The sequence below is a fragment of the Marmota monax genome, unplaced genomic scaffold (assembly GCF_021218885.2).
Source record: "Marmota monax isolate L192 unplaced genomic scaffold, Marmota_monax_Labrador192_F-V1.1 WCK01_AAM20220418_F8-fsc00012, whole genome shotgun sequence".
Taxonomy (NCBI): domain Eukaryota; kingdom Metazoa; phylum Chordata; class Mammalia; order Rodentia; family Sciuridae; genus Marmota; species Marmota monax.
Window position 1 is genome coordinate 30,133,189 of NW_026695227.1, and position 23,660 is coordinate 30,156,848.

Below are 23,660 nucleotides of genomic sequence, written 5' to 3' on the forward strand. Positions count from 1 at the left end.
GGGATGCTGGCTGAGATCTGATCTGTGGGTCACGGCCTTGAAACCCAGCTCCTAAGGAATAGCAGAGAAGGGGAAGAGAGGGAGGAGCTGCTTTATCACTCACTTAGGATGCTTCCTCTCACCTCCTCTCCTTTGGGGATTCGCCGGCTAGAGATGATAATGATTTTGTCCTCCTTGTCAAATGTCACGACTTCTGCCACACAGTTAGGGGCACAGGAATGGTTAATGTACCTGGGCAGTGGGACAGAGTCAGTGATGCCAGGCAACTGAGTAGAGATAATTTTGGTTCATTGTTGACCTATGCTCAGAGGGTCACCTCCAAAGACCCCTAAATCCCTCCTTCATCTCTCACCTGGCAGGGCCTCCAGTCAACGTAGCATCAATGACATGTTCATTGTTTATTCGGAACATGTAGATGCCTCGATTCTAAGAAAGACAAAGGTTGCAGAAGGGACAAGATTATCATATAGTAGACTCAGGCTGTGGGTTTATCTACCATGTTCCTCCTCATTTCTCCTGCCTTTCTCCTTTCCCCCATAAACTTTCTACCTCCCCTCCTATACCTAAACCTCTCATACCTAAACCTGCCCCCTGTTCCTTGACTGAGTGTGGACTGTCTACCATAAAGTCCCCTCAACTCAGCCCATACCTGCTCTTCATATATTTTCTCCCGCCGGTTGGCCACCTCATTGCGAATGATGGTGCCAATGTACTCGATGACCATAGTGTGCTTTTCTAGATCCTTGGCTGCATAGAGCCCCAGGCCCTGGATACGGGAGCGAGCCAGATACACATTGTTCTTCCACTCGGTGCGCAGGCGCCGGTACTGAGATGACTTCGAGTGCACAAACTGCTTGCTGTATGGTGTGTTGGTTTCGCCTGTGAAGGTGCTCTGATATGCCTTAGACATGCTGGTGCTGTTCAGGGTATGGGGCCTGGGAGGTGATATAGTCCATGACAAGACAGCTCTCCTACAGACCAAGTACACACCACCCACCTCCTCCCTGGGATGTGCAACACACTGTTAGGATGTGTGGTGCTGGCAAGTGCTGCCTGGGAGTGGGGTGGAGGCACCTGGATCTCAATTATAGAGAGGCAACAACTAGCTAAGAGGACCCTTCTGACACCCTAGATGGCACAAACTGCCCAAGACAAGGGATGGGGATGGAAGGAGAGGGGCACCAATTCCCCTACACTGAGCCTGCTCTCCTATCTCTTCTCTTGCTACCACCCTCTTGCAAAGGCCAGGCTCCTCTAGGAGTCCCCAAGCAGTCCAGGCCTAGAATGTAAACTAATAGTTTGCTCAGATTCTTGAGTTCTACCTCCTGCACATGCTGGAGCCATGTCTACCACATGGGGTGGATGTGGGTGGGATTTTAATTAAAATTGGCTGTAAATTTGCAGCCTAAAGGTGATATCCTTGCTTTTCTTCAGACTGTCCCATTCTCTGACATAGCATTTGGCTCTGTACAGATGGCTCAGTGCAGGGGAATGACTGCTACCTGGCAGGATGCCTTTTCACCACCCTAGGACACCAGCCAAATTCTTGCCCATCCCAGAGCAGTGGTTTTCAAACATTTGGGTTGTTTTTGGTTTTTGTTTCATTGGCAGAATTTTTTCTTTAACAAAATGTTGACTAACTCCAATCTAAAAAGTTGGTGAGGATGTAACTCTTCTGGTTGAATGCAATTTGGGGAAGGTGAAATTATGCACAGCAAGTGCCAAGTTCTTCTGCCCATCAGATTATGTGTTCCATAGCATTCGGCAACATATACACTCATAGTTTGAAAACCACTGTTGTAGAGCATCAAGGACCAGGGCTGACTAGGGGTAGACTCTGACGCTCTATGACAGCCTAGGAGTCACCAAAGGCCTTTAAGAAATCCCTGCTATCATGGATTCTGCCTCCCTCTACCCAAGGACCAAGGTCAGGCTACTGTGATACACAGAAAGAATAGTGACACAAGTCAAGACGTAAGGGTCTGGTCCCACTTGTATGACCTTTATCCAGTCATGTAGTCTTTCTGGGCCTCAGTTTTCTCAGCTGTAAAATGGGGGTCATACCACCTGCCCTACCTACCTCATAAGGTTGTTGTGAGGATCAAATGAGATAATGGATGTGAAAACGCTTTGAAAAAAAAAGTATAAAGTGCTATACAAATGTAAGGTTTTATTATTTTTCTATTATATTTCTAATTATTTTTGACACCAACTCAACCTTGGGAAGGGAAGGTGACCCTAGCATTCATGGGGTGCCTGAGATTTTGGAGAATCACAGGCCCCCCTGGATGCAAAAGAGGAAAAGGAAGAAGTGACAAAGTCCCTTATATATTTCATAATATTTCACCACTATCTACCCAGAACCTCCCCAGCAGCCATTCCCAGGGTACCCAAGATGACAATTCAACCAAGAATATCTGAACAGATTGGTGGGGAGGAAAGGGATACCCTAGTAATAGTTATGCATCCTTTAATCAGGATGTCTAAGAGTGAATCCCAGTTTCTCCAAGGGAACCCTGATCTTCATCCCAAACTCTCATAATGTGGCCAGAGACTCTCTACCAACACCCACACCCATAGCCCATGGCCCATGGCCCCAGCCCCACAAGCTCACCGTTTGTAGTGTGTGAGGATTTTAGGCTCCGATCGGGCACAGCCAGTGGGGTTGATCATGAGTGGCAGCTCCATCAGGGGGTGGCGCCCATAGCGGAATAAATAGTTTTGACAGCTCTCCACCCCAGGCAGCTGTGGGCATAGGTAGTCTTTGCCTTAACCTGAGATCCTTTGCAGCAGGGTCAATGTTCTCAGTGCCACAGTCCCCCAGCTCCCAGCCCCTTGCTTACTGATTCAGCTATGCGAAGCACGGCATGCACCGTCAGCCCAAAGAGCTCCTCGCCTTTTAGGTACTCAGGGAAGAGTCGCAGCATGTCAGCTTCTTTTCTCATGGCAGCCACTGGCTCGATGATGCGATTCCACACAGCTAGAAGGTAGAGAAAGAAGAGCAGCCCTCAGAGGAAAGCTCTGCTGACTGACCTTCAGTCCTTAACCCCACTCCTGAGCCTCAGATATTTTCTGTGGCCTTCACACCTTCCTGTTATGAAGGTGTGTGAATCTTTAGGATCCTCTCCTGGCTTCCTAGTAACACTTTCTCTTAAGAAACCAACAGGGACTGGAAATATAGTTCAGTGGTACAGTGCTTGCCTTGAATGCATGAGGCCCTGGATTTGACTCCCCAAAAAAAGGAGCCTCAGGAGCCTATAAAAACAAACAGTTCAGGTTCTAGTGCTCTGGCCATGAGACCTTAAACAAATATGTAAGTTTCTTTGCAAGATTCTTTCTTTCCATCCTTCTTTCTCTTCCTTCTCCTCCCCCCAATCCCTTCCTTCCTTCCTTTTTTTCCTATGGTCTAGGGATCGGAACACAGAGCCTCAAACATGCCAGGCAAATGATCTACCACCAGAACTTCATCCCTAGCCCACAAACCTACTTACCTCATAAGGATGCAGGAGCAAAACAACCTATATAAATCACTTAGTTTGTGGCACACAGTATATACCCAATAAAGGGTAGTACCAGCTCTTATTATTTCATCATTAACACAAAAACAAAAATCAAAATAATTTTATATAGAGAAAAAAAACCAAGGAACTTAGAATCAGGTTGGGTGAACCAAATCATGAGTCTCAGAACTGAATCCTTTAGTTCCATTGAGAATAGGAAAAGGAGCTAGAATATATGAGATTAGAAAAATATTTTCAATTACAAAGGAATTTAAAGTGATTGAAAGAGGATGAAATACTTTCAAGAAACCCCTGTGTGCCTGAGGTGGGGGAGGAACACTCATATGGAGGTTGAAGATCCTCTTATTGACATTGTAAAGTGACCCCTATGAGAAACTTACGCAATTCAATATTACCACTACAAAAGCTTAGTGCTTACCCTGTGGAGAGGCATCAGTGAAGACCAGATCTTCCAGGCCCTGCTCCATGACTTTGATTATAAACTCAGGCCGCCCATTGTTCTCTCCAATGGAGCATCGGTAGCAGCAGCGGCGATTGTTAGTGCGGAGGCTCCAGTAGATGCGTGTGGCCTCATAGCCCACAGGATAGAGGGCAGTGGCACTGTGGAAGTCAGCCATCTGGTGAGGGAGCAGCTGTCCAATGGCATGGAACACAAGGCCCCCTACACGGAACATGTGAAGCCGCTCTCCCCGCTGGATGATGCTAGCAATCTGCTTCACCTCATCCCGTTCAATGTAGACCCGCCGGAAGACAGCAAATGAGCTGAGCTCCTGCTCACAGGGCCCCTTGATCTTATGCATAGGACACAGCATGGTCTTGTCCTTAAAGAACATGCACTTGGCGCGGATGGCACAGGCAAAGTGGTAGACATTGGGGCAACGCATGCGATTACAGCTGCTGGTGGCACCAGTTCGCTGGCACAGGGAGCACTTGGTTAGCAGTCCTCGGTGCAGGGCAACCTCCACATTCATAAGCGCCCCACCCTGGGTCTCATATACTTCCGTGGACCACAGAGCACAGTTGAGGTGTACCCACAGGTCCAGGTCCAGGTTTAGCAAGCGGGCAGGACCATCAGTGGCCCCATCCCCCTCCTCATGACAGAAGCAGCAGCGCCGCATGTCGCGGGGCACCTTGTCAGGCCGCAAGGCTGTGCCAAGTTGTTCCATAAACTCTGCCACTTCCCGCTCATCCTCCTGCCGCCCATTGCCCTTCTGGATGGTCAGAAGCAGCCTCAGCCTCTTCCAGCGCACCCCTTTCCACTTCTTGAGGCGAGGGGAACGGGAATCTTCACCTTCTTCAGGGGGCCGGGCTCGGGGCTTAGGCCGGGCTGATTCGGGGGATGAGGCCAAAGGCAAGGGTGAGGGCATTGGTGGGTCAGCTGAGGGTTCAGTTGCAAGTTCAACCAGGGGTTCAGCAGGAGGGCTGGCAGGGGAGGGTGCCAAGGGGGATGGGGGTGGGGAGGGTTCTTCAGGAGGCGGAGCAGAGAGCTGTCGCACATCCAGATTGGAGACGTTGTAGGTGTAGCTGTGCTGGGTGGCCGGCTCTGGAGCGGGGCTCTCCTACAGGAGAATGCCCTGGATAATTAGTGCCAGCTCCTCCGCTAACTAGCCCTCTCCCTCTTCTCTAAAGCCCTCTGTCTTCTTTGCCTTGGATAGCACCTTTTTCGATGACCACCCCTTTTTCCTTCCCTCTACCCACCTGTTTCAGGAGGCTCAAGATGTCTAGCTGGCTCTTAAGGGTGTAGCCAGGCAACACTGCGTCAAACTGCTTTAGCCAATCAGGGCCAGCATCTGAACTCTTGACGCCCAGACCCTTTTCTTTCCCACCTGTAGGAAAGAAGGAGTCAAGAGTCTCTACCAGAACCTTTTTCCTCTGGTCCCAAGGAACTCTTCTGTCCCACTCACCAGGGCCCTCGGCTTCTCCCTTCTTAGGCTCAATGCTTGCCCTGGCAGGGCTCTCTGGAAACAGCACCTCATAGGAGTTGGGGATCTTCATGCTTAGCAGCTCTGCCACTGCCACCATCACACCATTAAGATTCTGCCACAGAAGAAGAAGGGATGGGAGAGACATGTCAGGAGAGTGTCCTGAAGCATGAGTCCCAGGTGGGTGGGGACAAAGTCAGTGCTGCCTGTTCCACTCTAGCTCTTCTCAAACACCTCAGTTACAGCAGGAGGTATTTCTCAAACTGTTACAGATACTCACAGGGGCTCTGCAAGAAGAGAATATTAACTGAATTTAGGAAGTGATGCCCATTATACTCACAAGCTGGAGATTCATTCACCCTATGTGTGCAAATTAAAGCACCTGAGAGTTCTTGTAGTAAAGAAACTGAGTAATGTTGTTTTAACTCTGTTTTCCTTTTTTTTTTTTTTTCCTATAAAAACCCTGCTAACATTCAAATACAGCAAAGTTCTACCAAATGTGAGTAAGGAAATTATATCTTCTGGCACCTGTAGCATTTGTTGCACAAAACACACTCTATTGGCTTGCCAGTTTTTACTACTAGATGAGGAGCTCTGGTGGACAGAGACTATGCTTCATTCACCCTTTTCTCACAATCTCTAGCCCAGGCTTTCACACATAGCAGATATTAAAAAAAAAAATTTTTTTTAGATGTTAATGGACCTTTATTTTATTCATTTATTTATATGTGGTGCTGAGAATCAAACCCAGTGCCTCACACATGCTCTTAACTCTACCACTGAGCCACAACCCTAGGCCTAGAAGAGATTTTTTTGAATGATCGGATATATTTATCTAGACAAGCAAAGAGACTGCCTTCTTTCTCAGCAAGGTCCTCTTGGCCTCAGAGAACCCGCAGGACACACCTTGGCTGCAGCAGCTGAAACTGTCAGCATGACTGACACCTCACTTCCTTTGCTCTTTTCCCAAGTTGTGGCAGGCAGCTTTCCAGGGACCTCTAAGTCGAGGGTCCCATAAGGTTTGGTATCTGGGAAGACTGAATGAGAAAGGGACATGTATAGAGTTAGTTATCTCCCTCAACCACCCACTCATGCCAGCGCCTGCCAAGCCAGGCCTGACACATCTCCAGCACATACCTGGGATGCTAGCCCGAGGAATGATTGGGATGACAGGAGAGAGGGCTCGGTCATCCTGCTCCCACCGGCCTGAGCCCAGCTGAGGGAAACGAGGGGCCTCCTCCCCCAGGATGCTCTCGGGGGACGATGCCGGCACAATGCTGTCAGGAGAATCACTGTCCTCATCACTCTCCATCCTGTGGGCCAGATGTAGATACCTATTGGTACAGCCCTGGGGACTCTCCCACCCAAATCTAAAAATCTGCCATTGGCCAAAGAAAACTGAAGCAAGCTGTACCCCATTCCATTCTCAATTCCACCCTCACCTGACATCCTCAGTCTGATTGTGGGGGGGTGTGGGCAAGGCAGCCAGCAGGTCTACACTCTTCACCTCTGAAGCATCTGTGGGTAGGGAGAAGAAAAGTCAGGGGTGAGGGTGTCCAGAGTAGACGGTGTTTTCTCCCTGATACTTCATATTCAACTAACATGAAATCTTAGCTTAGTTATGATTAACCATCAAACTCACCTACCAGTTTGGGGCAGAAAAGCTATATTTATTGGGCCTTTCCTATATGGTAGACCCTGGGCTTTAGGTACCCTTTCTTAAAAATACTTTTTTAGTTGTCAATGAACCTTTATTTTTACTTATTTATATGTGAGGCAAGCACCCTACCACTGAGCCATAAACCCAGGCCCAGGTATACTCTCTATTTCATCTTTTTCTTCTTTTTTCCACCAATACCAAGGATTGAACCCAGGCACTTGCATATGTTAGGCAGCAAGTATTCTACCACTGAGCTACACCCCCCAATCCTTTTTTGTTGTTGTTGTTACTAGGGATTAAACCCAGAGGCACTTTGCCACTCAGCCACATCCCAGCCCTTTTATTTGAGATAGGGTCTCACTAAGTTGCTTAGGGCCTTGATAAATTCCTAAGGCTGGCTTGAACTTGTGATCCTCCTGCTTCAGCCTCCCCAGTCACTGGGATTATAGACATGCACCACTGCACCCTGCACCTCTCTAGTCCTTTTAAGCCTCTTATTTTGAGACAGGTCTCTCTAAGCTGCCAAAGTTGGTGTCAAACTTGTGATCCTCTTGTTTAAGCCTCCTGAGTAGCTGCAATTCTCCTCACCTGGCTTTATTTAATCTTAACGACCTGTTAGATGAATGTTCTAATACTCCATTTATAGGAAGGAAATTGAGGCTCCCACAAGGAAATTTGGCTGAAGTAATACAACTAAATAAATGCAGGCACCAGAGTCCAAATCCAGGTTGGGCTAAAGCTCCACACCCAGGAAAGTTGCACTGTTTCTTCTATACAAAAATTCAATCAGACTCTCCCTGCCACCAACCTCCCCTGTTGCCTTTGCTTCAGATTCCAGAAGCCCATCCTTGTCCCTAACAAATCAGTCCTGAAGAGGCCCTTCCTACCAGGCCACCTATCATGTTAAGCACATAGAGCAGTATGTAATCTACTTGTTTTCTTCAATTGTGTGACAGAGCACAATAATAACTGCTTAAACCCCAGCCACAGAATCCCACTGGGAAAGAAAAGTCAGCTCTTCACTTACCCCTCAGTGCTCCTTCAGTGTCCCGGGAAGAGGCTGTGTCCTTGGGGTGCTCCCCCAGCTCTTCAGAAGGAGTGACACCATTTACCATCTTCTGCTGCACCGATGGGGGTGGGGTGGGGGGCAGCGACGAGGGTGGTGTCGGCGGGTTACTCAGGTTATTCTGGGGGGTGGGGTGGTGTTGTGTGCAAGATGGCATAGGGAGACTGCTATAATCTCCTGGCCCCATACTATATCAGCAATTTCCTCAAGTATTCCATTCCTAGTATCCCCACCCCCACCTCCCCAAGAACTTCATTATTCCCAAAAGGCAATGCCACTTTTCTGACCTTGGTAAGCAGCTGGGAATAGTAGTCAGGGCTGCTGGACAGTGCCCCACTTCCAAAGGCCCCTCTCAGCTGGCTCTGCCCACTGACTGGGCAGCCACTGCCAAAGGGAGCAAAGAGACTAAAATTGGCAGTGATGGTAGGTTCCGTCAGGGGCAGCAAGGACAGCTCCTACAAGGGCAAGATGACAAAGTTGGAAACCTGCAGCACTTGTACCTGCGATTACAAAGCTGGGGGACAGGGTTCCCCCATTCTGGGATGGGACCAGGGGACTGGTTCCTGGGGGAGGTCACCTGTTTTAGCTGTTTCAACAGGGCCTCGTTGGCCCTGACACCATCCTCCTTCCGCAGTTTCTTTCGGGAGCTCACCAACCTGTCGCTTGCCTTCTGTACCCGCTTGGGCTTTGGTGTCAAAGGCTTCCTTGCTGCCGCATCCTAATCCAGATAAACTCTGTAAAGGCTGCTGCCCTTATCTGTTCTGTCTGACCCAGACCTGCTCATTCTTGCATCTCCCACCTCCATTCCAGGCCCCACTGTCTGCTCAACTCTAGCAGGAGTACTCACCTCCTTGTTGTTGGGGGTACCCTGTAGTTTCTGTTCCAGCCCTGCCAGCTTGCTGTCAATGTGCCCGTTGATCTCAGCTCGCAGCCCCTCAGGCACCCGCCCAGCGCCGAGTTGCACATTCTTTGCTCGTAGAAGCTTCTGCAAGAGCAGATGCCCTGCCTCTGAGCGGGAGCCTGCCAGCAGGAGGTGGTTGCTGGTACCTGATGTCCCTATTGGCTCCCCATTGGCCTCCCTCTTCACTGCCTGGGGTCCCAGGGCACATGGCTCTTCCCGAGGTTCCTGCTTGATGCTGAGTTGGGGTGGCTCAGGTACCACTTGTCCATTCACCTGCTCCAGATGCCCAGGTACCAGGCTGCTCTGCTCTAGCTTCTGGGCTTCTGCTAGGTTGTCTGGGGGATCCCAAGGTCCCAGCCCCTTGCAAAAGAAGGTATCCACAAGCTGGGCAGCAGCAGGTGAGACCCTCTCAGGAGGCAGCTCTGAGGTTGGCCCCTGGGGCTTTGGGGTCCCTGGATGGGTAGGGGTGAGCTGGGCACTGGGGGAAGGTAATTGTGAAGATCTCTTTGGCTCTTGGGGACTGGATGGTGGAGGTGTGGGATGGACAGGGCCAAGGACTGGTCCTGTGGATAAGGCTCCTTGTGGGGTAGGGAGCCGGGGTGGGCCCTGAGGTCTAGGCCCTGCCCCTAGCTCCTGGAGGGGGCCTGTCTGGGATCCAGGGAAACCCCCAGGTTGAGGATGGCTGCCCAAGAGGCCCTGCAGGGGAGAGGGTTGGGTTCCAGGCTCCTGGTAGGGTGGAGTCTGGCGAACGGCCTGACTCTGCTGCAGCTGCCGCTGCATGAGGAGGGCCTGTAGTTGCTGCTGCTGCTGAGGACTCAAGTGCCGCAGCTGTGGGTTTTTGGCCAGAACTCCTTGGAGCTGTGCTCGAAGTTGACCCACTGTAGGCATGACTCCAACCCCAGGCAGACCCTGCCCAGACTGGGCGCCAGATCCTGCTTTGGAAGGCTGTGGCCCTGTATTATTTTGCATGGGTCTCTCTAGCCCAAGGGGCTGTTGTGGCCCCAGAAGGTTCTGGGTCATGGGCATAGGCTGTTCCCCTAAGGAAACAGAGGGCTGGGCCAGCAAGTGGGGCATAGATGAAGCCTCAGAGGATGGTCCACTGCCTAGTTGCCCATGGCTTCCTGCACCTGCTGCGTGTAGCAAGTTAACTTGCTGCTGAGGTTGTCCCGGGAGCCTCAGAGGTGGCTGCAGCTGCAGAGAGTTGGGCTGAGGCTGGGCCTGGGGTTGGACCAGCAAGAGTTGTGAGTCCCCAGAGAGGGAGGGCTTTACCTCTCCTGGCTCAGTAGCCAATGACTCAGGTGCAGTCCCTATTCCTAATGGCCCTCCTTGATGTGTTGAGGGCCCTTCGGTGACTTCTGAAGGAAGAGCGGTCTCTACAATGTTTTGTTCCTTGCCCGTCAGGAGGAGGGTTGGGCCTAGGGCTCCAGAGCTAGAAAAATGTTGAGGAGGCTTGGCTGGCATGCCAGGGCCAAGTGTCACCTGCTGCTGCTGCTGTTGCTGAGGAGATAATAAAGTTCGACTCTGGTTCAAGAGGCCCATCTGGTGCTGTTGCTGCTGCTGCTGCTGCAGCTGCTGTTGTTGCTGTTGTAACTGCTGCTGTTGCTGAAGTTGTTGTTGCTGCTGCTGCTGCTGCTGCTGCTGCTGCTGAAGCTGTTGCTGCTGTTGCTGAAGTTGTTGCTGCTGTTGCTGTTGAAGCTGCTGCTGCTGCTGTTGAAGCTGCTGTTGCTGCTGTTGCTGCTGCTGCTGCTGTAGTTGCTGTTGCTGCTGTTGTTGAAGCTGCTGCTGCTGTAAGGAGCCCAGAGGCTGAGTGCTCAGTTTGGGCTGACCACTGTGTGATATCAGGCCCTGCTGAAGATGGGAAAGCCCTGCCATGGATCCCTGCTGTTGGTGTTGTTGTTGCTGCTGCTGTTGTTGCTGCTGCTGCTGCTGTTGGGCTGTGACCAGCCGGTGTCCCATAAGGCCATGACCCTGCTGTGTCAGCTGGGGGGAACTCAGCACCCGGGACTGGGTCATAAGCACCTGTCTGTGAGGGCCCTGAGGACCCAAAGCTGCAGGGTGCTGCTGCTGCAACACTGCCACCTGGGAAGGACCCAACATACTTTGGGACCCCTGGGGTGGTTGTGGGGACAACTGCTGCACCAGGAGGCCCTGGTGGCTGCCAGGAGGCAGAAGACCCTGGGGCTTGGGACCCAGAGTCTGGTTTGCTTGTACCCCAGGACCCTGTTGCTGTTGCTGCTGAACTGACACCTGTCCTAGGAGGTGTTGCTGCTGCTGTTGCTGCTGCTGTAATTTCTGAGCCAGCTGCATGCGTTGCTGCTGCAGCTGCAGCTGCCTTTCCTGTAAAAGCCTTGAGTCAGGTCCTAGGCTTCGAAGAGCAAGGTTGCCAGGAAAGAAGCCCCCTGAGGCACCAGCCAAGGATCCAGCCCCACCAGAATGTTGCTGTTGCTGCTGTTGGGCCAGGGCTGTGTTGAGGAATGGGCCAGTAGGCTGTCCAGGTAGTGCCATACCCCCAGGAGGCAGGCGAAGACCTCCAGCTTGTCCACCCGGAGGCCCCTGTGGTGGCTGTAACCCATGGCCAGGGAGCAGCTGACCAGGGAGCTTGGTGAGTAGCCGAGGACTCTGAGAAGGGCTGAGAGCTAGCACAGCTGAGTGCTGTTGCTGCTGTTGCTGCTGTTGTTGCTGTTGTTGCTGCTGCTGTTGCTGTTGCTGCTTGTTTCGATACTCTGCCATGAGATTCGTGTGCTCCTTCTGCTGTTTACGAACCTAACACGAAGGGTAGAAGAGGTCAGCCTGGAACCTGCCCACCCACGCCATCCCTTATTCCTGACTTCTGAATGATAAGTTGAAGTTTGCTTTCCCCACCTGATCCAGTTGTTTCTGGATCTTGCTCTGCTGTTCTGTAACCAGTTTGAGCTTCTCAGCATCAGCTTCTGGGAACTCACGGCCAGCCTTTTTGGCAGTGCGCTGTTTGGCACACAGAGCCTTCCGGGACTTACGGTGCACACCAATCTGCTCCTCTAGCAACTTCAGTTGCATCTGTAGGAGCTGTTGGGTATGGAAGAGCCACTCCTCATACTGCCGCTGATCAGCCTCATCTAGGAGAGGAAGTGGCATGTCAGGACCATAATCCCTCTCTTTCCACTGGTCCTTAAACCACTTCCTTGTACCTTCTCTTCTACCCCATACTCACTGATTACTCCCTGGGCAAAAGTGGGTGGGTTGGGACGAGGCTGGGAGGGGTCACTGGCATTCCGCTCCTGTTATGAGAAAGACCAATAAAAGGTCACTGTTCCACACAAGGCCCTAAGAAAGGTGACTCAATGCATAACATCCATGTTCCAACCCCAACCCCCAGCTCCTGACAACTTACCTGGCCACTCCCAGGTGCCACATGGTTCTGCAAATCACTGCCAGGTCCCCCAGAGAGCCTCTGGGCTAGCAGTGACACTTGCTGCCTGGAGTCCATCAAAGCACAGAGGATTAAGTGTTGTTGAAAGGCAAAGAAGTAGGACAAACAGGAAAGTGGGGCCAAGAAGGGAAGGGGTGTTAACTGGGAAAGAAAAGGGCCAGCCCCAAGTCTTACCTGTTCATACCAGGTGCCACCCCAATGCTGCCCTGAGCCATCACTTTCTTGATGCCTTTTAAAGCTACCATCTTGGCCTTTGCAATGGGATCAATGATGTCTTCTGCAGCAAATTTGTCCAGGTCTAGAGAGGGGATAGCCAAATGAGCTAGACTTTGGAATCAATGCTTTATACATTATATGACTAACACCCTGACCTACACCAAGCCATGAAGAATATGGCACAGTCAGGCAGAAAGACAACTGAGACAGGAGACAGGTGGCTTGGTGACACAGCTCTGATATTCAGAGAACATGTGATCCAGCCTTTACTTGTACAGTGTCAGGAAAAAGAACTTGGTAAATATTTGTTTAGTCAATAGATTAATGTCACTTCACCTATCTAAACCTCAGTTTACCTGTTTGATAGAGATCATGATCCCTATTCTGGGTATATCATGGAGATGTGACAAGCAAGTATACTTTATGACCTGGAAAGTTCTCTTCAAACATAGTATTCTTAGAGTAAGCACAACTCAGAACCCAAGATGTGGGCACTGTGGCAAAGCCCTAGATGTTAAGAGTAGTTTGGGACACAAAAAGGCATCATCTAAAACCAACTTTCCTGCCAATCTAGGATGCTGGGCTAAAAAGGGTAAAATAAATAACCACCCAAGATGCAAATTTTCCAGCAGGGCACAGTGGCATACACCTGTAAGCTCAGGTACTCAGGAGGCTGAGACAGGAAAATCGAGACCAGCCTGGGCAACTTAGCAACATCCTGGCTCAAAATGAAATAAAAAGGGCTGGGAACTCAGTAATAGAGTACTTGCCTAGTATCACCCCCAAAAGAAAAAACAACCTCAAATCTTCCTAAAACCCTTTTCTTGGGCTGGGGATGTGGCTCAGAGGTGGAGCACTCGCCTAGCATGCGTGAGGCACTGGGTTCGATCCTCAGCACCACGTAAATGTAAAATAAAGATATTGCGTTCACCTATAGCTAAAAAATAAATACTTAAAAAAAAAAAAAAACCTTTTCTTTATATATTTCCGTTGCTTAGAAAACAACTGACCCCCGACACACACACACACTTTCTAAAGAACTAACCAAACTCATTGTCCTGGAATTCTGAGGCAGTCAAGAAGAGTACTGGTATTCATATCCAACTCTGCTACTTGCTGTGTAATCATAGACAAGTTACTTAACTTCTATGCCTGTTTCCTCTTCTGTAATCAGACAATAATAGGACCTATTTAGTGAGTCTGTTGTGATGAGGAAATTAGACAATGAGTGTAAAGCACTCAACACACTGCTTGGAAAATAATAATTACTCAATAAATGTTGTTATAAGTTGACGTCTTTCTCAATATGGCTTTTCTTCTTACCGCTTCAAAATTATGGTAGTGCCTGCTCACTTATCTCACTGTTCTCCAACATCCTGGATGGGTTTTCCTGCCACTACAGCTTCACTCTATCTTTCTGTTTATCTGGATTGCTTTCTCTTGTAACACTTCTCTCCAAGTCCTAAACTTTTAGCCTCACCATAGCCACCATAAAGCCTTTGCTAATTAGACTTCATTCATTCCATTCATTCATTCTGATATCTGAATGCCTTCTATAGGTCAAGAACCATTCCCTCCCTTAAAAGCTACAGTGCTTCTGCCTGCCCTAGTACAGTATTTAGCCAAATCACTTTGTGTCCAATCTCCCTTAACTATGGCTTATCTTAGGTTGCTAACCTCAATGCCCATTTGGTGATAACAATGATCATCCCCAGTTAACTCAACCATGCCAGCAACTAAGGTTACCTGTATCTGGGAAGAAGTTGTTAGCCAGCTGCTGCTGCATCACCAACTGCTGGGGCTTCATGCACATGGAAGGTGGCATGGTACCCATGGGTTTCTGTGGTAGCACTGGCTGAGGGCTCTGCTGGGGCACCAAGCCTGCTTGCCCCCCATGCTGCCCACTTAGCATATGCCCTTGGTTGGACACCATGGCCATAGATGGGGCCAGGCGCTGCTGGAGGGCATGAGCTGGTGTCTGGGTGGGCATCAGTGGTTGGCTCAAGCCTGGCTGTCGGGCACCTGCAAGACCTAGGGCAAGCTGTTGTTGGGGCCCAGCCAAACTAGAAGAGCCCTCATGTGGCAAAGGCAGGGCCTGGGCAGGGCCTGGTGTGGACAGTAGGGGATGTTGTTGTTGCTGCTGTTGCTGTTGTTGCTGGGCAGGTTGCAGCTGTGCTGAAAGCTGCTGTTTCTTCTGCAGCTCCTTCTTTTCATGTTCCAACAGGTCCTCAATGAGCAGGGGCAACTCACTGGCAACCAGCGAGCTCTCCATCTTGTCCAGCTCATCCCCTGATGTTGTGTGTCCACCAGGCAAGGTCAGGGCCCCACTCTCTAGCTCAAACTTTTCCAGTAAGGAGGATCCTCCTGGGCCACTCAAGGGGCTAGGAGTCAGCAAGTGGGCTGATGGTCCTCCTGTGGCCCCAAAGGAACCCTTCTCAACTGTGTGCCCACCGCTGGAAAATGGTCCTGTGCCCATTCGGGTGTCCCGGCTACCCATCACACTCTGTCCTGGCTTCAGTCCTAGGCCAAGGGAAGTTGTAGCAGGTGCTGATTCTCCCTTGGGGGCAGTAATGGTGAACTGGCAAGGGGAAGGGTGGCGCCCACCTTCCTCCACCTTGGGCTTCACCTCAGGAAGTACAGATGCTAAGCGGGGTTCAGATGCATCAGCAGCAGGGGCAGGGCGCTCCTCAGGGCCCAAGGGTCCTGGCTCAACCCCCCGCAGCAGGGCCTCCCGCTCAGCCTTCTCATTTGCCGACTCCACCAGTCTTAGGTGCTCATTAAAGATGTCCTTCTTGTCCCCTGTGTCCAGCTCAGGATCAGTATATGCCAGTAGGTCAAACTCATCTCCATTAAGCAGGTCATCCAGGTGGGGATCATTGGTCTCCAGGTTTTCCAGGGTACCCAGCTCATCATCACCCTTGGCTACATCCACACCCAGACCCAAGTGAGCAAGCTCTTCATCATCCTCTAAGGCCTTGTGGGCATCAAAATCGTCGTCTAGCTCAGAATCCTCACAGGGTAATTTCCCAGTTTCTAGGGCCAGAGGAGGGGGACGGCCAAGCTCAGTGCTTGAGGGGGGACGGCTGACTAGCTCCAAACCAGCTGGCAAAGCCGGACTCTTGGTGTGGACCGTTGGATGAAGGCTATTGTTCAATTCAGGGGCTTGTGGAACAGAGGGTTTCTGTGGGGGAAGACCTGATATTGCCAGGCCTCGAAGTCCTTCAGGGGCTAATCGATGGGGATCTTCATTTACAGGGTAAAAACGGGGCCTCTGAGGGGGGCCCTGACCAGGAAATGGAGCCCCTCCAGGTCCTAGTCCTTTCTGTACATTGTGTCGCAACTCAATGAACTGAGCAGGACCAGCTGGACCAGGCACTGGCTCAGCAGGACCTGGTAGGCGGGTGGGAATTCCCGCCAAGGGAGAACCTAATGTTTGGCGGCCAAGTTCAGGTCCAGGAGTTGATGGAAAGCGAGTAGACATGGCAAGTCGCATGGAGGTTGCTGTTGTTGCCTGCTGCTGCTGCTGCTGCTGCTGCTGCTGCCACAGTTGTTGCTGCTGTTGCTGCTGTAAGGGCAGGGACGCAGGATAGGGCCCTCGCTGATAGAAGGCCTGGGAGCCTCCCACCAGTTGCCTGGAAGAATATGTAACAGTCAGTGAGAGACAATCAGGATAGAGAGAGAGAACAGGACTTACTAGCAACATGAGGAAGGACAGAATTAAAGTAGTGAAGGGGATGGAATGACGAAAAAGTAAATGATACTGGAGAAGGACTGGTAAAAAAGGAAAATCAGAGTATACAATGGCGATAAAATCTGTCCCCTTAGTTTATTCCCAGGGAACCCCCTAGAGCCTCACCGGCTGTTCATGTCCAAAGAAGAAGGTGTGGCTGGTGGAGGTGGCCGAGATAGTCGTTCATCGGTAGGGAAGGCCCCAGGCCCAAGGATAGGGCCACCTAGCTTGCTCGGAGGTAACCCCACAAGGCTGCTCTTATCCTGGAAGAGAGAAGTAGATGAAACTGGAGCCACTTCCATTTCCCTGGCCCTGCCACCCCATGCATGTTATTTACCTGGGTTCCAGTAAAAGGGGTCTGGCCTCGACTCAGCTGCTCAAAGGCAGGGCTGCTGGGCTCAGCACCCCAGCTGCCTGGGGGCCCTGCTGCACCTGCAGCTGCTGCAGCCGTTTCCTTCTCCTGCCGCAGGGTGTTGCGCTGGATCTGCTGCCTAATCAGCAACTCCCGTAGCCGCTGGCGCTGTACAGAAAATGGAGAAAAGGAGTGAACCCATTCTATTCCAATCATGAGCCTGGCACAGAAGATATAGAGATAGGCAGGAGCTGGGGGGCAGAGCTCAGCTGTGGGATATTCACTCACCTGCCGTTGTTTCTCCAGTTCTGTCTGGCTGAGGTTGGACATGCCTGGGTCCTGGGTACCTGGGAGATCAGGTGCTGCCAAAGAGCTACTCATTGTAGACCCTGGGTCTTGCTTTTCAACTGGAGAGGTGATGCTTGCCCGCTGTGAGGCTCCATGGGACAGGTAGGAGAGGGATCCATCGGGTGCAGGTGGTGGCAGAACTGATGCGGGGCGTAGTGGGGACAGCCCATAACCCTCCCCTGTGGACCCACTGTTGGACCCCAGCGGACTGCCTGATGGATGGAAGTTCCCCGTGGCTACTGTGTAGTTTGTGCTTTGTGGCTTGCCCAAGGTGGGGCCGGGCCCAAAATGGCTGTTGATCCCATGGGGTGGAGGGAGACCAGGCTGAGGGACAGGGGGCTTTAGGGAAGGCTCCCCTACTGCCTGAGGGAAAGTAAAACGCATGGGAGAGGGGGTGCCCACAAATGCACCCGTTCCAGGGGAGCGGGCGAAATTGGGGGGCTGTCCACTTGGGACCTTGGCATGGAGCTCACCTGCTGGCCCCGAGGGCAGGGCTGCTGGGAAGCCCCCAGCCCCCAGAGGAGTGTGGGCTAGAGGCCCAGCCTTAAAGGCAACTTCAGGGGGCTGGGGTCGGGGTGGCTTATGCAATGGGGCAAATGGGTCACGGGACTGAGGGCGCGAGGGTGGGCGAGAATAAGGGTCAGGGGACTGGAAGCGAGGGGTAACAGGGGATGGGCAGAAAGCCTCAGCAGACAGGGGACGAGGAGTTAATGGGGACTGGGAGCTGGACTGGGACTGAGGACTGGCGGGCACTCGGGAGAAAGGGTCAGAGGGCAGTGAGCGAGGGGGCAGGGCACAGCAGCTTTCAGGAGGTGGTGGCTGGGGCCGAGGAGTCAATGGGGGCTGGGCATATGGATCAGGGTAGGGACCAGGGCGAAAGATGTCTGGGTGGCTGGGAGGAGAAGGGGCCAAAGCCTGGGAAGAGGGTGGCTCCTGAGGCCGTAGGCCCAGACCTGGGCTCTGGGGCTCTACCTGAGATGCCCGAGGGGTCAGGGGGGCTTTGAAGACATCAGGTGCCTTCAACTCCAGGCCACCCAGATGAGGGCCTGAGGAGGGTGAGTCAACAAAACCCAGGTTTTGGGGTCCATAGCTAGGAGAGGATGCCCCAAGTTCTTCTTTCTTCACCTCTAGGGCCTTCCGGGACTCCCCAAAAGATGGGGGTGAGAGCAAGGGCTCAGAAGCCTTGCCTCCCACTACTCCTGGGCTCTCAGGGACAGCCAGGTTGTCCAGTGAGGGGCAGCGGGGTTTGAGGAAGGGGTCAGGCGTGGAGGGCTGATGTCGAGGGGTGCCAGGTGGGGTAGTGCGGAATTCTCCTGGCTGACCAGTCCCAGGACGAGATGAGGCGCCCAACATCGGGGGCTGCGCAGGGGCCCCAGTCGGACTCGGATAGGGGGGATAAGTGGGTGGTGCCACAGGGAAGCGGGGCTCCAGGGTGTAGGCAGGGGCCAGTCCAAAGGGGTCCTGCGAAGGCACTTGGGCAGGCACCTGGGGCGGGAGCTTGAGGAAGAGCTCACCGGGCGAGTCGGGGCCGGGCACCGTGCCCACTGGTGGCTTCAGGAACCCGTCCGCAGAGGTAGACAAGCCGGCGGGGGTAGTGGGACTGCCAATGAAAATGGTGGGGGCCGCGGCAGGGGGCGGACTGCCCAGTGCTCCTGGCTGAGGGGGAATGCGGAGATGAAGGGCCGGTCGATCAGTCTTACGGGCTATGTCGCCCACCTTGGTCTGCTTGTTGATCTGGCTCTCAGCCTGCTACAGGGAGAGACCAGGCACAGAGCAGTCAGGCTGCTGTAAGCAGGCCCCATGACCCTAGATGGGCCATCCACTATGAAACTTCAATGACTTGGCCCGGCCCAGCCCCAACTCACCTTCTGCACCTTGTTGATGCGGTGAGCCGCTCTGTTATCTTTGGCCTTTTGCTGAGGAATGTAAGACACAACAGAGGCCTAGCACTGAGTCTCAAACCTAATCCTCATCCCTCATGATGTTACTCACACTCCCTACCCATAAGCTGGTCCCTCTTGGCCCAGCTTCTTTAGGAATAGGGAATGGAAAGATCTAAGGTAAATATACCATAGATATCTCCCCTCCACCTCCATTCCAAGGCTGGCCCATGCTCCTTTCTGTCTCACCAGATAGGGGGCTTTGTCAGCAGCTGGAACCTTTCTCCAGAGCTTCATGATTTGTTTGCAACGGTTAGACCAATCTGGAAGGCAAAGGTATTGAGTCAGAGACTTAGCAGGTGACCGCTCCACCTGCCAGGCTGCCAAGTTGTTTCCCTTGCCCTCAACCCACAGGTACCTGGGTAATCTTGCTTGAGATTTGGAAAGTTAATGTTGGCATAGAGCACAGGTGAGATGGTAGAGAGCTGGCCCAACTCCTCGTCCTTCTCCCAGCGCTGCAGATTCCGTTGATTATAGGAGAGCCCGTCGCCCTCACCCTCTGTGGTGGGAGTGGTGGGGGTGGAGGGTGTGGTGCCCCCCGAGCCTGTCCAAGGGCTGTCTGGCTCACCGGGTTCTGGGCTAAAGAAGCCCCCGCGCTCCCTGGGGCGCAGGGGCAGAGAGTCACAGTGGGCAGGGATGCCAAGTCCCCCACCAGGCCACCGCCCTTCCCCAATAAAGAAAGGACATTAACAAGGGAATGAGAAGAGCAGGGGAAGTATTGCTATAGTGACCCAGAAGTCCAAGCCAAGGTATGGACCTGGTTGGAGGGAAAGGATAACAGGAACTACCCACAGAGATTAAGCATAGATACCAACCTAGAATCCAAGAACGGGGACTGACAGAGGCCCGGATAGGAGTCCATTGGGCTGCTGGAGGGGAGATTGACCAGAGGGAGTCCACCTACAAGAGGGATAGGATCAGAGGAAAGGGAGTGACTGGACTACTCTGGGAGCAAGCTTATTTATCCCTTGGCCACTCCCCACTCCATATCACCTTGGATAAAGGGCCTCTGCAGTGGTGTACGGCTGCCTTCTAGGCCAGGGGTTCCACAGCCCAGATGCTGCTCTCGTTCAGAACCCAGGACATCCTTGAAGAGCTGCTGCAGATCCTTGGACTCCATCTTGGGCAGTTCTGTGGGGGAACGATAAAGGATGCTGCTGAGGAAGAAGGGAAGGGTCACCACAGGTCAACAAATGGTCATAGCCAGAGAGGGTGCCCAGGACTTCCCACCAGAGAAGATCATCCCACGAGTGGGACATGAATAAATACAACCCTTATAAGCCTCACCTTCTGTAGGAATCCTGTCTAAGTCAGAGCTAAGCATCCCTTCACCTGGGGTGCCTGGCTTCTCAGGGTCACTGGGCACAGGGGATGCCTTTACACCTCCATCCTCAGGACCTGAAATTATCAGGAGAAACCCATCAGCCAAGGCCATGGAGATATGAAGGTACCACACTGGCCATCCTGAACTGCAGAAAGGTATGGAACAATTTCCAGCCTCCAACCCTGACAGTGCTCAAGGGCAGAGCTAACTGACAGAAGCAAAGCCAATAAAGGACACAGTCCACCCAGTGGCCCTTACCTGGTATATCAGCCATGCCCTCGGGGCCACGGGATTCTTCATCTGCAACATCTGGACCATCATCTCCTATAAGCAATAGGCCCCACTCCAATCAGAGACACGCTATTCTCCAGCTTCACCAGCCAGGGCCCTTAGCATACCCTTAACTGCTGGAGGCTAGCCCCTTCCCTGCAAACACCCACCAGCTCCTAAGCAAAAGGCAAGTTGGATCCCCTCAGATCATTTCACTCATAAAGAACTAACCTTTCTGTGAAGTGGTGAGCTCCTTCCTATCTGAGCCTCCATCCCCACGGGCTTTTGGGGTTCCTAGCCCAAAGGTTGGCCGGCTCACCCCAACTGCAAAAAGGGCCTTCCGGCTCAGGTCCAGCAGCTCCTTCCCAAAGAAGGCTTCCTATGATAGGAGTCAGAAGAAACAGGCTCTTGATGCCTTACATGTACAGATACCTCCCTTGCCCCTCAGAGTCTGAGACCCACCTGCAGGTAAACAGGGAACATATCCTCTAGTTTGCTTTTCTTGCGCCCTCGTCGCTGCTGCTTCTTCTTCTCATCCCCATCAGCGAGGTTCTGTTCCATGGAGCCCTCTGCAGGCAGATCAGTAGGCATCACTGTGGACAGAATGGGAAGGCTCTGGCTCTCTGGGAACATTGGGTATCATGTACCCAATTGGACTAGAAAATACTTTCTACCTACTCTCTCCCCTAAAATCAACTGGGCCCATCACCCTCTTGGCCCTTGCAGCAAGTCCCCACCCTGAGCCTCCCTGGCATTGTTCTGTGGGTGCTGTGATCCCCACCTTCTCCCAGGTCCCACTGGTGCCCTCACCCGTCTCACCCTCGTCGGGCTGCCCATCCCCACTCAACACCTCCGCCTGTGCAGCAGGCCCCTTTTTCACGCGTGTGTGGGATTTCCGTTGTCGCACCATGAAACCACCAATGCCTATGAGGAGGTGGAGCTGAGGATAAGTAGCTGCTGAGGGACCTGTTAAACTGTCCTTCCCATCCCACCTCCCCATCCCAGGGCCTTACCAGGCCGATAGGGTTTGCGCTTGCGTTTTTTGCTTTCTTCAGTCTCTTCTTTGCCAGGTTCCACATCAGGGCTTGCAGGGCCCTCTAGTTTAATTTCACACTCCATGTGTTCCACACCACCTGCATATGATGACAGAAGCGACGGAGGTAGATCAGAGGCATGGGCCCATTTACCCTTGTTATCCTGCCCCAGAGAACCTGGTACCTTGCCACAGAGTCACCTAGACAAGACCAACAGTGCTGGAAGGTGACCTGGAGTAGCAACATGGACCCCACTCAATAGCCCAACTCCCACGTGTGTTCCCTGAGATTTCTGGCCCAACCTTCACCCTTGAGCAGCTCGTCGGTATCCAGGTCCCCATCCTTCTTGTCATCAGGGCCAAGGGCATCAGAGGGCTCAGAACCCTCCAGCCCTGCTTCGCCTGGGAGGCCCAGACGGCCTCGCCTCTGGCGCCGCTTGTGCAGTGGCGACATGGTCAGGTTACGCAGCACAGCCATGCCTGTTTCTGTCAGCCACACACCTTCGAAGCGAAAGTACTGGGGCTCTGTACAAGGAGGAAAAGTGTGTGAGCTGTGGACAGAAGCCCCAGGGAAACTAGAACTCCAAGTTTCAACCTATGTCTCCTGCTGAGACAAAAAACAGACAAAAAGTCCACCCTGGGATCTGAGGGCTGGGAAAAAAGTCCAAAAAGGGGCACTGATTGAAGCCTGAGTTCTCTGTCAGTGACCCAGGGGAATCTAGAGAGGGGACTGCCTTTGCAGAAGCCTGACTTTACTCAGGATTAACCCCAATTTCACCAATTAGATTCTCTAGCTGTCCAGGGACCAGAAGGGTCCCTATTTGCTGACTGCCAGCACATAGTACCCCAGATGCCAGAAGTAGTATCCACATCATGATGGAAGAGATGGCTCCCAACCCATTCAAGGAGGAAGAAAGAGTTGTGCTCTCTAGAGATAAAATTCTGGGAGTAAAGATAGGTCATGTTTCCTGGTAAAAAGAACAATGTTCAATAAACTGAAGGTACTTTGCTTCTAGTCATAACTTTGCCACTAACTTACTAGGAGACTATGGGCAGGACACTCAATCTCCCTGGATCTACTTTCTCCTCTTAAAATGGAGAAAATGATGGGACTGAGGCTGAAGCTCAGTGGTAAAGTGCTTGCCTCGTATGTGTGAGGCACTGGGTTCAATCCTCAGCACCACAAAAACATCTAACACTAAATAAACATTTTTTAAAAATAAAAATAAAATGAGAAAATGAAGTTAGGGGGTTGGAGCTAAAGTGTATCTTATTGAAGGTTTCCTCTGGCATGCAAAATTTCTGGGACTCACCTGGCTCTTTCACCTTCATAGGCACCAATTCTGGAGGGGCAACAGGCACTGTGGAGGGAAGAACCAAGCAGGCAGCTTAGGCACTGTCTTAAAACCAAGTACCCATATTTTGTCTCCTCCTTGCCCTCCCAGCAACTGGTACTCACCCACAGGCTTTACCACATAGGGCTGGCAGGAGACACAGTCAAAGCCCTCATCAGCTGCCTGCTCCACATCATCCTCAGTGAGTAGGCTCTGGCAGCGAGCATGCATCCACCTGGGAGAACAGAGACAAGACAGGGGTGATGAGAGCACAGGCAATGCCAGGCTGACAACAGAGAAGTGGGACTGACACAAGGGTAAAGGGATGCTCTCACCGTTCACAATGGCGGCATTGAATTAACAGGTCCTCTTCAACATACGGTGAATGACAGATAGGGCAGGTTACCAGGCTGGCACAGGGCCCACAGTGTGTATAGCTATTCTGCCATTCACAGTGGAAGCCAGGGGAAGCGGCCCCACACTGCATACAAGACACACACCTGATGGGGTAGAAAGATAGACCCTCAACACCTAACCTACCCAAGTCAAGGAAAGGCACTCCCCCTCAGAGAACCAAATAAGCAGCATGCCTCCTAAATTCAACCTCTGTCACATATGCAACATCACACCCATT

General features: G+C 52.1%; 1 protein-coding gene across 1 annotated transcript in view; it reads right to left on the reverse strand.

Moving 5' to 3' along the window:
* The window catches only part of Kmt2d (lysine methyltransferase 2D), a 51,398-nt gene that overhangs the window by 14,733 nt on the left and 13,005 nt on the right, over positions 1-23,660 (reverse strand). Inside the window, exons 17-54 of the mRNA XM_046436013.2 lie at positions 23,362-23,526; positions 23,152-23,261; positions 23,006-23,053; positions 21,996-22,217; positions 21,673-21,792; positions 21,479-21,583; positions 21,122-21,252; positions 20,891-21,038; positions 20,648-20,713; positions 20,353-20,463; positions 20,059-20,196; positions 19,881-19,965; positions 19,424-19,665; positions 19,255-19,328; positions 18,991-19,041; positions 17,066-18,874; positions 16,763-16,945; positions 16,552-16,688; positions 14,442-16,327; positions 12,654-12,777; positions 12,441-12,525; positions 12,261-12,327; positions 11,933-12,165; positions 9,017-11,833; positions 8,747-8,887; positions 8,457-8,624; positions 8,131-8,290; positions 6,886-6,961; positions 6,581-6,756; positions 6,350-6,480; positions 5,426-5,558; positions 5,220-5,347; positions 3,940-5,080; positions 2,844-2,980; positions 2,615-2,745; positions 650-935; positions 353-426; positions 123-231 (exon numbers count right to left, since the gene is read on the reverse strand). Of these exons, the coding sequence (XP_046291969.1) occupies positions 123-231; positions 353-426; positions 650-935; positions 2,615-2,745; positions 2,844-2,980; positions 3,940-5,080; positions 5,220-5,347; positions 5,426-5,558; positions 6,350-6,480; positions 6,581-6,756; positions 6,886-6,961; positions 8,131-8,290; positions 8,457-8,624; positions 8,747-8,887; positions 9,017-11,833; positions 11,933-12,165; positions 12,261-12,327; positions 12,441-12,525; positions 12,654-12,777; positions 14,442-16,327; positions 16,552-16,688; positions 16,763-16,945; positions 17,066-18,874; positions 18,991-19,041; positions 19,255-19,328; positions 19,424-19,665; positions 19,881-19,965; positions 20,059-20,196; positions 20,353-20,463; positions 20,648-20,713; positions 20,891-21,038; positions 21,122-21,252; positions 21,479-21,583; positions 21,673-21,792; positions 21,996-22,217; positions 23,006-23,053; positions 23,152-23,261; positions 23,362-23,526 (12,148 nt within the window). The remainder of the gene's footprint in view (positions 1-122; positions 232-352; positions 427-649; positions 936-2,614; positions 2,746-2,843; positions 2,981-3,939; positions 5,081-5,219; positions 5,348-5,425; positions 5,559-6,349; positions 6,481-6,580; positions 6,757-6,885; positions 6,962-8,130; positions 8,291-8,456; positions 8,625-8,746; positions 8,888-9,016; positions 11,834-11,932; positions 12,166-12,260; positions 12,328-12,440; positions 12,526-12,653; positions 12,778-14,441; positions 16,328-16,551; positions 16,689-16,762; positions 16,946-17,065; positions 18,875-18,990; positions 19,042-19,254; positions 19,329-19,423; positions 19,666-19,880; positions 19,966-20,058; positions 20,197-20,352; positions 20,464-20,647; positions 20,714-20,890; positions 21,039-21,121; positions 21,253-21,478; positions 21,584-21,672; positions 21,793-21,995; positions 22,218-23,005; positions 23,054-23,151; positions 23,262-23,361; positions 23,527-23,660) is intronic.